The 14,065-nt window shown below is 39.9% G+C and overlaps 1 protein-coding gene across 1 annotated transcript in view; it reads left to right on the forward strand.

The window, feature by feature from the left end:
- Positions 1-14,065, forward strand: part of BRWD3 (bromodomain and WD repeat domain containing 3) — a 466,754-nt gene that overhangs the window by 43,931 nt on the left and 408,758 nt on the right. Inside the window, exons 12-14 of the mRNA XM_053715025.1 lie at positions 9,531-9,571; positions 11,224-11,328; positions 11,601-11,754. Coding sequence (XP_053571000.1) covers positions 9,531-9,571; positions 11,224-11,328; positions 11,601-11,754 — 300 coding nt within the window. The remainder of the gene's footprint in view (positions 1-9,530; positions 9,572-11,223; positions 11,329-11,600; positions 11,755-14,065) is intronic.

Consider the following 14,065-nt stretch of genomic DNA (forward strand, 5'->3'; position numbering starts at 1 on the left):
TGAATAGCTCCTGCGTGGCCTCACAGGATCTGGTATGCAGATGTAGTAGAGATGTTGTCTCTTCCTCCGTGGAGACTTCCGCTGAGGAAGGACCTTCTGCTTCAGGTGCCCTTCCTTCATCCAAATCTCATTTCTCTGAAGCTGACTGCTTGGAGATTAAACACTTGATTTTAGCTAAGCGTGGGTTCTCTGAATTGTTCATTGAGACCATGATTCAGGCTCGTAAGCCTGTCACTAGAAAGATTTACCATAAGATATGGCGTAAATATCTTTATTGGTGTGAATCAATAGGATATTCTTGGAGTAAGGTCAGGATCCCTAGGATCTTATCTTTTCTCCAGGAAGGCCTTGAAGAAGGGGTTATGTCAGTACCCTCAAGGGTCAGATTTCCGCTTTATCCATACTGCTGCATAAGTGTCTGGCGGATGTCCTGGATGTTTAATCCTTTTGCCAGGCCCTGATCAGAATCAGGCCTGTGTCTAAATCAGTTGCTCCTCCTTGGAGCCTTAACCTTGTTCTTAAAGTTTTGCAACAGGCTCAGTTTGAGCCAATGCATTCCATAGATATTAAGTTATTATCTTGGAAGGTTTTGTTTCTTACTGCTATTCCTTCTGCTTGGAGGTTTTCTGAATTCTCAGCATTGCTGTGTGATCCTCCTTATCTCATATTTCATGCAGATAAGGCAGTTCTTCGTACCAAGTTTGGTTTTCTTCATAAGGTTGTTTCGTACAGAAATATTAATCAGGAAATTGTTGTTCCTTCTCTCTGTCCTAATCCTTCTTCTCATAAAGAAAGTTTGTTGCACAACTTAGACGTTGTGTGGGCTCTTAAATTCTATCTGCAGGCTACGAAGGACTTTAGTCAGTCTACTGCATTGTTTGTTTGCTGCCACTTCTCTTTGCCTTTGGTTGAGAAGTGTTATTAGTATGGCTTATGAGAATGCTGAACAGCAGCCTCCTTAGAGAATTACAGCTCACTCCACTAGGGCAGTGTCTTCTTCTTGGGCCTTCAAGAATGAAGCCTCTGTAGATCAGATTTGTAAGGCGGCGACTTGGTCTTCTTTGCACACTTCTTCTAAATTCTATAAATGTTATACTTTTGCCTCAGCTAAAGCTTCTTTTGGGAGAAAGGTTCTGCAATCAGTTGTGCCTTCTTTTTAGGTTACCTGTCTTGTCCTCCCTTATCTGTGTCCTCTAGCTTGGGTATTGTTTTCCAACAGTAATTGATGATCCGTGGACTCACCGTGTCTTAAGAAAAAAAAAAAAAAAATTATGCTTACCTGATAAATTTCTTTCTTTCTTGACACGATGAGTCCACGGCCCTCCCTATTTTTCAGACAGATTTTTTTTTTTATATAAACCTCAGGCACCTCTGCACCTTGTGTTATTTACTTTCTCTCCTTTTCCTTCGGTCAAATGACTACTGGGGTTTGTGGGAAGGTAAGTAATACTTAACAGCTTTGCTGTGGTGCTCTTTGCCGCCTCCTGCTGGCCAGGAGTGATATTCCCAACAGTAATTAATGATCCGTGGACTCACCATTTCAAGAAATAAATTAATTTATCAGGTAAGCATACATTTTTTTTGTTTTGTTTATTGGCTACATAGGACCACACTTTCTTGCTATTTGTTTTGTCTTTTCTCCAACATTGGTGTGTCCGGTCCACGGCGTCATCCTTACTTGTGGGATATTCTCTTCCCCAACAGGAAATGGCAAAGAGTCCCAGCAAAGCTGGTCACATGATCCCTCCTAGGCTCCGCCCACCCCAGTCATTCTCTTTGCCGTTGCACAGGCAACATCTCCACGGAGATGGTTAAGAGTTTTTTGGTGTTTAAATGTAGTTTTATTCTTCTATCAAGTGTTTGTTATTTTAAAATAGTGCTGGTATGTACTATTTACTCTGAAACAGAAAAGGATGAAGATTTCTGTTTGTAAGAGGAAGATGATTTTTAGCAGACAGTAACTAAAATCGATTGCTGTTTCCACACAGGACTGTTGAGATGAAGTAACTTCAGTTGGGGGAAACAGTTAGCAGTCTTTTCTGCTTAAGGTATGACTAGCCATATTTCTAACAAGACCATGTAATGCTGGAAGGCTGTCATTTCCCCTCATGGGGACCGGTAAGCCATTTTCTTAGTTAAACATAAAAGAATAAAGGGCTTCAAAAAGGGCTTAAAAACTGGTAGACATTTTTCTGGGCTAAAACAATTGCTTTACTAGGCATATTATGCAGATTCTAACTAATTATTGGTATTATAATCTTGGGGAACGTTTAGAAAAACGGCAGGCACTGTGTTGGACACCTTTTTCAGATGGGGGCCTTTCTAGTTATATACAGAGCCTCATTCTGGGACTGTATAGGGGTTAAATGTAAAAACGGCTCCGGTTCCGTTAATTTAAGGGTTAAAGCTCTGAAATTTGGTGTGCAATACTTTTAAGGCTTTAAGACACTGTGGTGAAATTTTGGTGAATTTTGAACAATTCCTTCATACTTTTTCACATATTCAGTAATAAAGTGTTTTCAGTTTGAAATTTAAAGTGACAGTAACGGTTTTATTTTAAAACGTTTTTTGTGCTTTGTTGACAAGTTTAAGCCTGTTTAACATGTCTGTACCATCAGATAAGCTATGTTCTATATGTATAAAAGCCAATGTGTCTCCCCATTTAAATTTATGTGATAATTGTGCCATAGTGTCCAAACAAAGTAAGGACAGTAATGCAACAGATAATGATATTGCCCAAGATGATTCCTCAAATGAGGGGAGTAAACATGATACTACATCATCCCCTACTGTGTCTACACCAGTTATGCCCACACAGGAGGCCCCTAGTACATCTAGTGCGCCAATACTTATTACCATGCAACAATTAACGGCTGTAATGGATAACTCCATAGCAAATCTTTTATCCAAAATGCCTACTTATCAGAGAAAGCGCGATTGCTCTGTTTTAAACACTGAAGAGCAAGAGGACGCTGATGATAACTGTTCTGACATACCCTCACACCAATCTCAAGGGGCCATGAGGGAGGTTTTGTCTGATGGAGAAATTTCAGATTCAGGAAAAATTTCTCATCAAGCTGAACCTGATGTTGTGACATTTAAATTTAAATTAGAACATCTCCGCGCACTGCTTAAGGAGGTGTTATCTACTCTGGATGATTGTGACAATTTGGTCATTCCAGAGAAATTATGTAAGATGGACAAGTTCCTAGAGGTTCCGGTGCCCCCCAACGCTTTTCCTATACCCAAGCGGGTGGCGGACATAGTAAATAAAGAGTGGGAAAGGCCCGGCATACCTTTTGTTCCCCCCCCCTATATTTAAGAAATTATTTCCTATAGTCGACCCCAGAAAGGACTTATGGCAGACAGTCCCCAAGGTCGAGGGGGCGGTTTCTACTCTAAACAAACGCACTACTAATCCTATCGAAGATAGTTGTGCTTTCAAAGATCCTATGGATAAGAAATTAGAGGGTTTGCTTAAAAAGATTTTTGTACAGCAAGGTTACCTTCTACAACCAATTTCATGCATTGTTCCTGTCACTACGGCAGCGTGTTTCTGGTTCGAGGAACTAGAAAAATCGCTCAGTAAAGAATCTTCGTATGAGGAGGTTATGGACAGAGTTCAAGCACTTAAATTGGCTAACTCTTTTGTTTTAGATGCCGCTTTGCAATTAGCTAGATTAGCGGCGAAAAATTCAGGGTTTGCTGTCGTGGCGCGCAGAGTGCTTTGGCTAAGGTCTCGGTCAGCGGATGTGTCTTCCAAGACAAAATTGCTTAACATTACTTTCAAAGGTAAAACATTATTTGGACCTGATTTGAAAGAGATTATTTCAGACATCAGTGGGGGAAAGGGCCACGCCCTCCCACAGGATAGGTCTTTTAAGGCTAATAATAAGCCTAATTTTCGTCCCTTTCGCAGAAACGGACCAGTCTCTAATTCTGTATCCTCTAAGCAAGAGGGTAATACTTCACAACCCAAACCAGCCTGGAAACCAATGCAAGGCTGGAACAAGGGTAAGCAGGCCAAGAAGCCTACCACTGCTACCAAAACAGCATGAAGGGATAGCCCCCGATCCGGGACCGGATCTAGTGGGGGGCAGACTTTCTCTCTTTGCTCAGGCTTGGACAAGAGATGTTCAGGATCCTTGGGCGCTAGAAATAGTTTCTCAAGGTTATCTCCTGGAATTCAAGGAACTACCCCCAAGGGGAAGGTTCCACAGGTCTCAATTATCTTCAAACCAAATAAAGAGACAGGCATTCTTACATTGTGTAGAAGACCTGTTAAAGATGGGAGTGATACATCCAGTTCCAATAAGAGAACAAGGAATGGGATTTTATTCCAATCTGTTCATAGTTCCCAAAAAAGAGGGAACATTCAGACCAATTTTGGATCTAAAGATCCTAAACAAATTTCTCAGGGTACCATCGTTCAAAATGGAAACTATTCGAACGATCCTACCTACTATCCAGGAAAATCAATTTATGACTACCGTGGATTTAAAGGATGCGTACCTACATATTCCTATACACAAGGAACATCATCAGTTCCTAAGGTTCGCTTTTCTGGACAAGCATTACCAGTTTATGGCACTTCCATTTGGATTAGCCACTGCTCCAAGGATTTTCACAAAGGTACTAGGGTCCCTTCTAGCGGTTCTAAGACCAAGGGGCATTGCAGTAGTACCTTACTTAGACGACATCCTGATTCAAGCGTCGTCCCTGTCAAAAGCAAAGGCTCATACGGACATCGTCCTAGCCTTTCTCAGATCTCACGGATGGAAGGTGAACAAAGAAAAAAGTTATCTGTCCCCGTCAACAAGAGTTCCCTTCTTGGGAACAATAATAGATTCCTTAGAAATGAGGATTTTTCTGACAGAGGTCAGAAAATCAAAACTTCTAAGCTCTTGTCAAGTACTTCATTCTGTTCCTCGTCCTTCCATAGCGCAGTGCATGGAAGTAATAGGATTGATGGTTGCAACAATGGACATAGTTCCTTTTGCACGAATTCATCTAAGACCATTACAACTGTGCATGCTCAGACAGTGGAATGGGGATTATACAGACTTGTCTCCGACGATTCAAGTAGATCAAAAGACCAGAGATTCACTCCGTTGGTGGCTGACCCTGTCACAGGGAATGAGCTTCCGCAGACCAGAGTGGGTCATTGTCACGACCGACGCCAGCCTAGTGGGCTGGGGCGTGGTCTGGGAATCCCTGAAAGCTCAGGGTCTATGGTCTCGGGAAGAGTCTCTTCTCCCGATAAACATTCTGGAACTGAGAGCGATATTCAATGCTCTCAGAGCTTGGCCTCAACTAGCAAAGGCCAAATTCATAAGGTTTCAGTCAGACAACATGACGACCGTTGCATATATCAATCATCAGGGGGGAACAAGGACTTCCCTGGCGATGAAAGAAGTGACCAAGATAATTCAATGGACGGAGGATCACTCCTGCCACTTGTCTGCGATCCACATCCCAGGAGTGGAAAATTGGGAAGCAGATTTTCTGAGTCGTCAGACATTCCATCCGGGGGAGTGGGAACTCCATCCGGAAATCTTTGCCCAAATAACTCAATTATGGGGCATTCCAGACATGGATCTGATGGCGTCTCGTCAGAACTTCAAGGTTCCTTGCTACGGGTCCAGATCCAGGGATCCCAAGGTGACCCTAGTAGATGCACTAGTAGCACCTTGGACCTTCAACCTAGCTTATGTATTCCCACCGTTTCCTCTCATCCCCAGGCTGGTAGCCAGGATCAATCAGGAGAGGGCCTCGGTGATCTTGATAGCTCCTGCGTGGCCACGCAGGACTTGGTATGCAGACCTGGTGAATATGTCATCGGCTCCACCATGGAAGCTACCATTGAGACAGGACCTTCTTGTTCAGGGTCCATTCGAACATCCGAATCTGGTTTCCCTCCAACTGACGGCTTGGAGATTGAACGCTTGATTTTATCAAAGCGTGGGTTTTCAGATTCTGTAATAGATACTCTGATTCAGGCTAGAAAGCCTGTAACTAGAAAAATTTACCATAAAATATGGAAAAAATATATCTGTTGGTGTGAATCTATAGGATTCCCATGGAACAAGATAAAAATTCCTAAGATTCTATCCTTTCTACAAGAAGGTTTGGAGAAAGGATTATCTGCAAGTTCTCTGAAGGGACAGATCTCTGCTTTATCTGTTTTACTTCACAAAAGACTGGCAGCTGTGCCAGATGTTCAAGCATTTGTTCAGGCTCTGGTTAGGATCAAGCCTGTTTACAGACCTTTGACTCCTCCCTGGAGTCTAAATCTAGTTCTTTCAGTTCTTCAAGGGGTTCCGTTTGAACCCTTACATTCCGTAGATATTAAGTTATTATCTTGGAAAGTTTTGTTTTTGGTTGCAATTTCTTCTGCTAGAAGAGTTTCAGAGTTATCTGCTCTGCGGTGTTCTCCGCCCTATCTGGTGTTCCATGCAGATAAGGTGGTTTTGCGTACTAAGCCTGGTTTTCTTCCGAAAGTTGTTTCCAACAAAAATATTAACCAGGAGATAGTTGTACCTTCTTTGTGTCCGAATCCAGTTTCAAAGAAGGAACGTTTGTTACACAATTTGGACGTAGTCCGTGCTCTAAAATTCTATTTAGAGGCTACTAAAGATTTCAGACAAACATCTTCCTTGTTTGTTGTTTATTCTGGTAAAAGGAGAGGTCAAAAAGCGACTTCTACCTCTCTTTCCTTTTGGCTTAAAAGCATTATCCGATTGGCTTATGAGACTGCCGGACGGCAGCCTCCTGAAAGAATCACAGCTCACTCCACTAGGGCTGTGGCTTCCACATGGGCCTTCAAGAACGAGGCTTCTGTTGACCAGATATGTAAGGCAGCGACTTGGTCTTCACTGCACACTTTTGCCAAATTTTACAAATTTGATACTTTTGCTTCTTCGGAGGCTATTTTTGGGAGAAAGGTTTTGCAAGCCGTGGTGCCTTCCATTTAGGTGACCTGATTTGCTCCCTCCCTTCATCCGTGTCCTAAAGCTTTGGTATTGGTTCCCACAAGTAAGGATGACGCCGTGGACCGGACACACCAATGTTGGAGAAAACAGAATTTATGCTTACCTGATAAATTACTTTCTCCAACGGTGTGTCCGGTCCACGGCCCGCCCTGGTTTTTTAATCAGGTCTGATGAATTATTTTCTCTAACTACAGTCACCACGGTATCATATGGTTTCTCCTATATATATTTCCTCCTGTCCGTCGGTCGAATGACTGGGGTGGGCGGAGCCTAGGAGGGATCATGTGACCAGCTTTGCTGGGACTCTTTGCCATTTCCTGTTGGGGAAGAGAATATCCCACAAGTAAGGATGACGCCGTGGACCGGACACACCGTTGGAGAAAGTAATTTATCAGGTAAGCATAAATTCTGTTTTTCCCTTTGTCTACCATTAGAGATTTATACAATTTTTATGAATTTTATTTTTTCAATAAATTTTGCTTTGACTATTTGATACTAGTAAGCTTAGAGTCTATCAGGTGATGGTTCAATTTCTTTTTGATATTCTTATTTATTCCATTTAAAATATATTATATCAAATGTGTTTGAAAATCAGATGCCTGGTAAAAATGCTTTGTTTTTATGCTTGTGAAGGATTTCCCCTATCCACAAATAGTTATTTGATTATCCATGCATTTACATTTAGTTTCATTATCAGCTATTTTAAACTTTTTTTAATGCATAAAAATATTGAAACTTTTTTTAATTGCTGCTTTTTCATATACATGATTTCTTTAACATCTCACAGCAGAAATGTAATTTGTTTCTACATGTTCCCTGATTTGCCTATTTTTTCCCCCCCCAATGGCATGGAGAGTCCATGAACCCATTCAATTACTAGTAGGAACATGGAGTTCCCTTGCGATGAGAGAGGGATCTAGCGTCTTTCATTAGCAGGAGTCTCGTAAGTGGATTCTTTATCAGAAGGTATCTTAAGGATATTCCTCAGGTGGGGAGTTCCAGAGTGTATGATGATGGCGTCTCTTCTAAACGCCAAGCTCCCTAGATGCGGATCTAATCGGACTATTCTGCCTGTTTCTTTTTTTGCCCTTTTTCCTTGGGAAAAAGCTTGTTTTGTACAGGAACAGGTTTTGGTGCTTCTACTCACCCCAACTTGGCATTGCAGAATACGGTTCTGGTTAAAATGTCATACTTTCCCCCGTGGACTTTCTCTGAGGTAGGACTTTCTACCTAAGGGTCCTTTCCTACATCCAATCTAGATTCTATAAGTTGTCTACCTGGAGAATGGACACCTAATCTTGTCTAGACAAGGTTTTTCTGTTACGGTGATTGATCCTATGATCAGGATCTTAAATCGTAAGTTTCATCATTAGGTATGTTGTACATACTTTTTCTAGTATGAATCTAGGGATTTCTCTTGGAACAGGTGAGGGTTCCTAGCATTCTTTCCGTTCTTCAGGAGCCCCTGGAGAAAGATTTATCGGTCTGGTCTCTAAGAGGCCAGAATTCTGCTATTTTGATTAGCCCAAGCCTCTGTCTGACTCCAGATATTCAATCTCTTGTTCAGGCCTTAGTCGGACTCAGGCCTGTGTTTTAGTAGGTTGCTCCTTCTTGGAGCCTTAACCTTGTTACTAGAGTTTTGCAGAAAGCTCTGTTTGAGCCTATGCACTCCGTTAAATCTAGTTTCTGTCTTGGAAGATTTTGTTTCTATTCGCTTTTCTTCTACTCCTAGTGTCCCGGAGCTTTCAGCTCTGCAATGCAATCCTTCTTGTTTTATTTTTCAGGAGGATAGAGCGGTCCTTTGTTCCAACATGGGATTCCTTCCTAAGGTGATGTTGACCCCCAATATCACTCAGTAGCTGTCATTCCTTCGTTCTGTCCTAGTCCTTCTCATAAGGAACGTCTGTTGCATAACCTGGATGTTGTACGTGCTCTGATATCTAGGGAGCTTGGCGTTTAGAAGTTACGCCATCCTAATCCACTCTGGAACTCTCGATCTGAGAAATATCCTTGAGATACCTTCGGATTAAAAAATCCACTTGCGAGACTCCTCCTAATGAAAGATGCTAGATCCCTCTCTCATTGCAAGTGAACTCCATGTTCCTACTAGTAATAGAATGGATTTGTATGCCAGGAAAAAAAGGTAAGCATAAATTTAGTTTTTTTATTTGAGTTCTCAATAAACTATCTTAACTTTGTGTTACAGTAAATGTAATAGTATATAATTTAGATTTGAAGTATATAGTAGTTAATTTCAAATGCAATTGTGCAATATATTTTTCTTTGTGATAACTAGCATCGTGCTAGCATTTCCCCAAGGATATGTTTAAACGTTCTAGGCACTTTTCAAATACGCTACTTTTTGTTTTGAATATGACTTGTGTCATAAGGGGTCTGATTAAAAAAAAAAAGGAGCTAATTATGTGTTTTGAGATATATGTATGTAAATATGTGTGTGTGTATGTAAATTTCTATTGGGAAATAAAAGGATAAAGACCTATTCACCGTTTTTTATTTTTTTTATATTTTATTTTGTAGGATAAAGTTGTTGCTATTCAATTTTGCAATAATGGAGACCGGTAAGTGAATATGTTTAATGCTTTTAATTTGGAAAGATATATATTTAAATGCAAACAGGTAGGATTTGCTTCTCCAGCATGCCTTGTTTGGAGTAGCAAATATGGATCTTTTTAAAACAACAACAACAAAGGTTGCATTGTTTTGCATAATCGTATCGCCTCTGCTGAAGCTAAGGAGGATTGGGCTTGTAATGTCTGAAATTTGCACTTTTAATTCTTGCAAAGTCACAATTTCCCTTTTAAAGCTGCACTAAATACAGTGTTGAATCATTAAGAAATAACACAATAACAAGACAATGCAATAGCACTTTGAACTTGATATTAATATTTTAGATTATTTTTTTTGGCAAATTTCAAAGTTAATCCAATTTTCCCTCTCCCTTTATCATGTGACAGCCATCAGCCAATCACAAAATGGATATACGTACATACTGTGCACTTTTGTACATACAGGACCCATTACGAGTTGGAGCCTCAAAAAAGTGTGCATGTCTTCATAATGGAAGTATACTGGAAATTTACTTTATCTATATCGTTAATGGGACAGTGAACTCAAATATTTTCTAATTATTAATTTGTTTCCAAATCAATTTTACCTTCTGGAGTGTATTGAATTGTTTACAAATAGCTCCTTTTATTTTTATTTTCTCATTTGAAATGGCTGATTTATTTTGTTTGTATCCGCCTGTACTGAATTTTTTTTGTACTGAAGTACTGGTTTACAAACTGGCACTGGTTAGTGCATTGCTAAACCTTAACCTACCTAGGTATGCTTTTGAGCAAAGTTGAGAATAAAGTACCTTGCCCTATCTTAGCAGTTTTGTTAGGAGGATGAAAAGGTGTGTGTCAGAAGCATTGACTTGCATATTAGCTTGCAGTATCGACCCATGGACAGATCTGCGTAATGGCCAAGCTGTGGTGCTTTGTCTATCCTTAAAGTGCCTTGACTAGGGAATATTTTTTCCAGTCTTTTTTTAAAAAAACCTAATTTTTAACCATAAACAATTGGAGTTATTTCTTTTTTAATATGGGTATGTATTGGCTAAACTGATATTAAACTGTATATGATTTTAGTAAAGCATATTTCTTATACATATTTTTCTATATCTTTTTGTATGCGTGCGCTCTGAGTAGCACTTCCTGCACCTCGAACACAGAATTGTTTATGAAGTTTTCTGTTTCTCCCGAGTCTGAAAGCAATTTTTTTGATTTTTATCTCCTCTTTTGATGCATCTCCTATACTGCATGCTTGTTATTGAATTAAAGGGACTCGACATATAACTGCATAAAGAATGTGCTTAGAGAACTTAACTTATTTGTGATGGCAATAAAGTATATTTGTAAAAAGTTATAAATGGGCCAAACAATTCTCTATGGATACACCACGCACTTTCATGCACACAAGGCAGCTACTTAGAAAAGACAAACAATTGGAGCACTATATGACAGCAGTTATGCAAGAATACTTTTAGAAATGTTTCAGAGCACTAGGTGACAGCAGTGTTTGCTGCCATGTATTTCTCCAGACATGTACAGGCTACCTACCTAGGTATTCTCTTCAACAAAGAATCCCATAAGAACATTGACAATTTGGTAATAGGAATAAATTACCCAAATGTTTAATGGTAGTCTGTTTTTCTTTTTGTTTCTAGCTTATGCTTTGTCAGTGCTAGCAGAGATGGAACTGGACGGATTTGGCAATTTCAGGAGCAGGAATGGAAAGAAATAATTCTTGATATGACCGTCAAGATGGCTGGGTAATTTATATTGTGGAATCCTATTTTAATAGATAAAAGTTAGTGTGTAAATTGTTAGAATAGGGAAATATGTTTCAATTCTGTATAGCAGCTTTTTCTTGTAAAGCTTTCACAATATTTGAGGTGAAGTTGCTGCTAGGAGAAAGTCAAGATTTTATTCCATCTTTTATTTCTAGATTGCTTTATGACTGTGCTTATGCAGTTATTGTGTGTTTTTAGTCTATGCAAATTACTTACAGATGCACATTACATTTCTTTAAATAAATTTGCAGGAGCAGTGTTACAAGTACAGAAGATAAAATGCCAAAACTCAAAGTTACAATGGTAGCCTGGGACCGATCTGACTCAACAGTCATTACTGCTGTGAATAATTTTCTTTTAAAAGTGTGGAATTCTCGGACTGGACAGCTTCTTCACATTTTGTCTGTGAGTAAAAAAAAAATAAAACATTTTTTTTTCAAGACAAGTAATAAATTGCATGTTTAATGTGTAATTTACCGTCCAGTAAGTGTAATCTATAACTGCCCTTTAAATAAATTGCTGTTTTTTTTTTCTTCTCATTGTTGCAGTCCTGTATCTGCTGTCTATTACTGACATATTGTCTTTGCAGTTTGTTTGTTTTCTACAGCCAATTGTAAATTGTAAATTTTCTTAGATAAAATAATGTAGGGCATGATAAAGATATGAATGAGTGTACATATTTTTATGGTAAAGCATCCATCAAAAAAGAGAATAAAAAAGTGGAAACCAACTACTGTATACAAAAGTGTTGAAAGCTGATTAAAGGTTTTTTTTATTTTTTGAAATATATATATTTTTTTTAACTCACCCCAAACCCCCCCCCCGATCCCCAAGACTTAAATCGTTGAAAAGGTTAGGCGATTACCTTTCCAACGGTGGGTCTGTAGCTGCTTAGATGCCTGAGATACAGACTTCTAAGCAGCATACCCCCTTTCCCTATACTTGTTGTTGTTATTTTTAAATAAAGTTGCGTGGTGATGTCATTGCGTCATTGCGCGTGACTTCACCATGCAAAACGTGAAGCCCCGGCGATGCCTGTCACTATACTGGCCTGATCGCCATGGTAGGAGCGGATGGGAGCACCCAGATCTCCCTCAAGGTGGGAGAGTGCTAGCAACGGCTCTGAGCTGTCAATAGCACCTGAGTGGGAAACTTTGCGACGGCTCAGAGCCGTCGTTAGCACTGAAAGGGGTTAGAGGATCAAATCTGAATCCTAAAGTAATATTGAAAAAAACATAAAGGGCCAGATTGCGAGTGAAGGACAAATAAACACTTCTGCTTGAGCTGTAACTGCTCTAGAAGTAAGATTTTTGCTCTCGTCTGGTTGCGCTTGTATTAAGAGTAAACGGTTTTCACTCTAATGCGAACCCAACAAGCGCAAAAATTTAACCAGAGCTCTGAAGTCGCGGTAACCATTCTAGCATAAATCTTGATTGCATACAAGTGATATTATTTGCAACTTGCAATACGAGAGGTAAGCCAAGCTAGCTACTTTAATATCCGCTCCAATCTGAGTGGCAAAATTCCCAGGTAAAGAAACACCACTAGGGGGTAACTGACCTTCCTGAGTGGACACAGAAGGTACAGTATTAGAAACAATTAGTGCTTGGGACGTTTGAGGAGAAAGCTGAGGCATGTCACGCACAGCATTATCTTGAGACACTTGGCTCAGAAGGGAGTAACTTGTCTTTAAATTTAAGAGTATTTGATAAGCATGCGGAACAAAATTGCACTGGCAGGACAATTTGAGCCTCTAAACATAATAAACATTTGTCCATAGACAAGGATTGATCTAATTCTGAATTACTGTAGTCACAGCCACAGAAAGTAGATACCAGAAAAAAATTAATTCCTTTGAATAATAGATTAATTTCAACTTAATACAAATAAGTTTGACAATTGTATTACCACATAAACCACCTCAGCCTGAGGCTCCTACCGCACAGGAGAAAAACCGCACTAGTAAAAGGAAGTCAGACTCTACTAATGATACAAACAGCTCCTCTCTCTTAAAGAAACAAATGATCCGTTAGCTGAGAGAAGGATCCAATACAGATTCTTTATGCGAGGCAACTCCTACACACTCCAGACCCACTGAGCTCCGTTCCGATATAGCGGAAGTGTGGGCGTCACGTGAGCATTAAGGAAATATAACTACTCCTCTCAAGGCGCGTGAAATAGAGAGAAAAATGGCTAAAATTAAGACTGTTACGAAAACTCTCTAAAAATGTCCCCAAATGTATAAACATGCTCATAATCCATGCCAATGATAAAGGTATTGCTTAAAAATAAAAACCGCTAAGCAAACCACCTGAAATCCCCTGCATAGTACTGCTTTCATGCTGTCCAGCAGTTAAAGTCTTACTGTTAACATTGTCATCATTAAGCACTTTATACATACATAAAATAAACGTATCCACTGAAAAAGGATATCTTGTCCCTAAAAAATGGATCCATAAGACGATTAACCTCTTAAGTGCTGCTGTCCTTCAGCACTTAGAAGGCAAAGGCACTTACCTTAGATCCTGCAGGACAGATGCTGGTGTGGAAGGTAGTACTCCCTGTCATGGACCTGTAGGAAATAAAGAACAGAGTAACTCTGGCTTTGAGTAAAGGGGTAGCAAAGTGTTAAAAGTAAAGCAAAGACAGTGATGAGACTTCCGTTGGAGGCGGCACTATGGAGACACGCTGCGAGAGGTCGGCAGTGAGTCTGTGA

This window comes from Bombina bombina, chromosome 1 (genome assembly GCF_027579735.1).
Source record: "Bombina bombina isolate aBomBom1 chromosome 1, aBomBom1.pri, whole genome shotgun sequence".
NCBI lineage: Eukaryota > Metazoa > Chordata > Amphibia > Anura > Bombinatoridae > Bombina > Bombina bombina.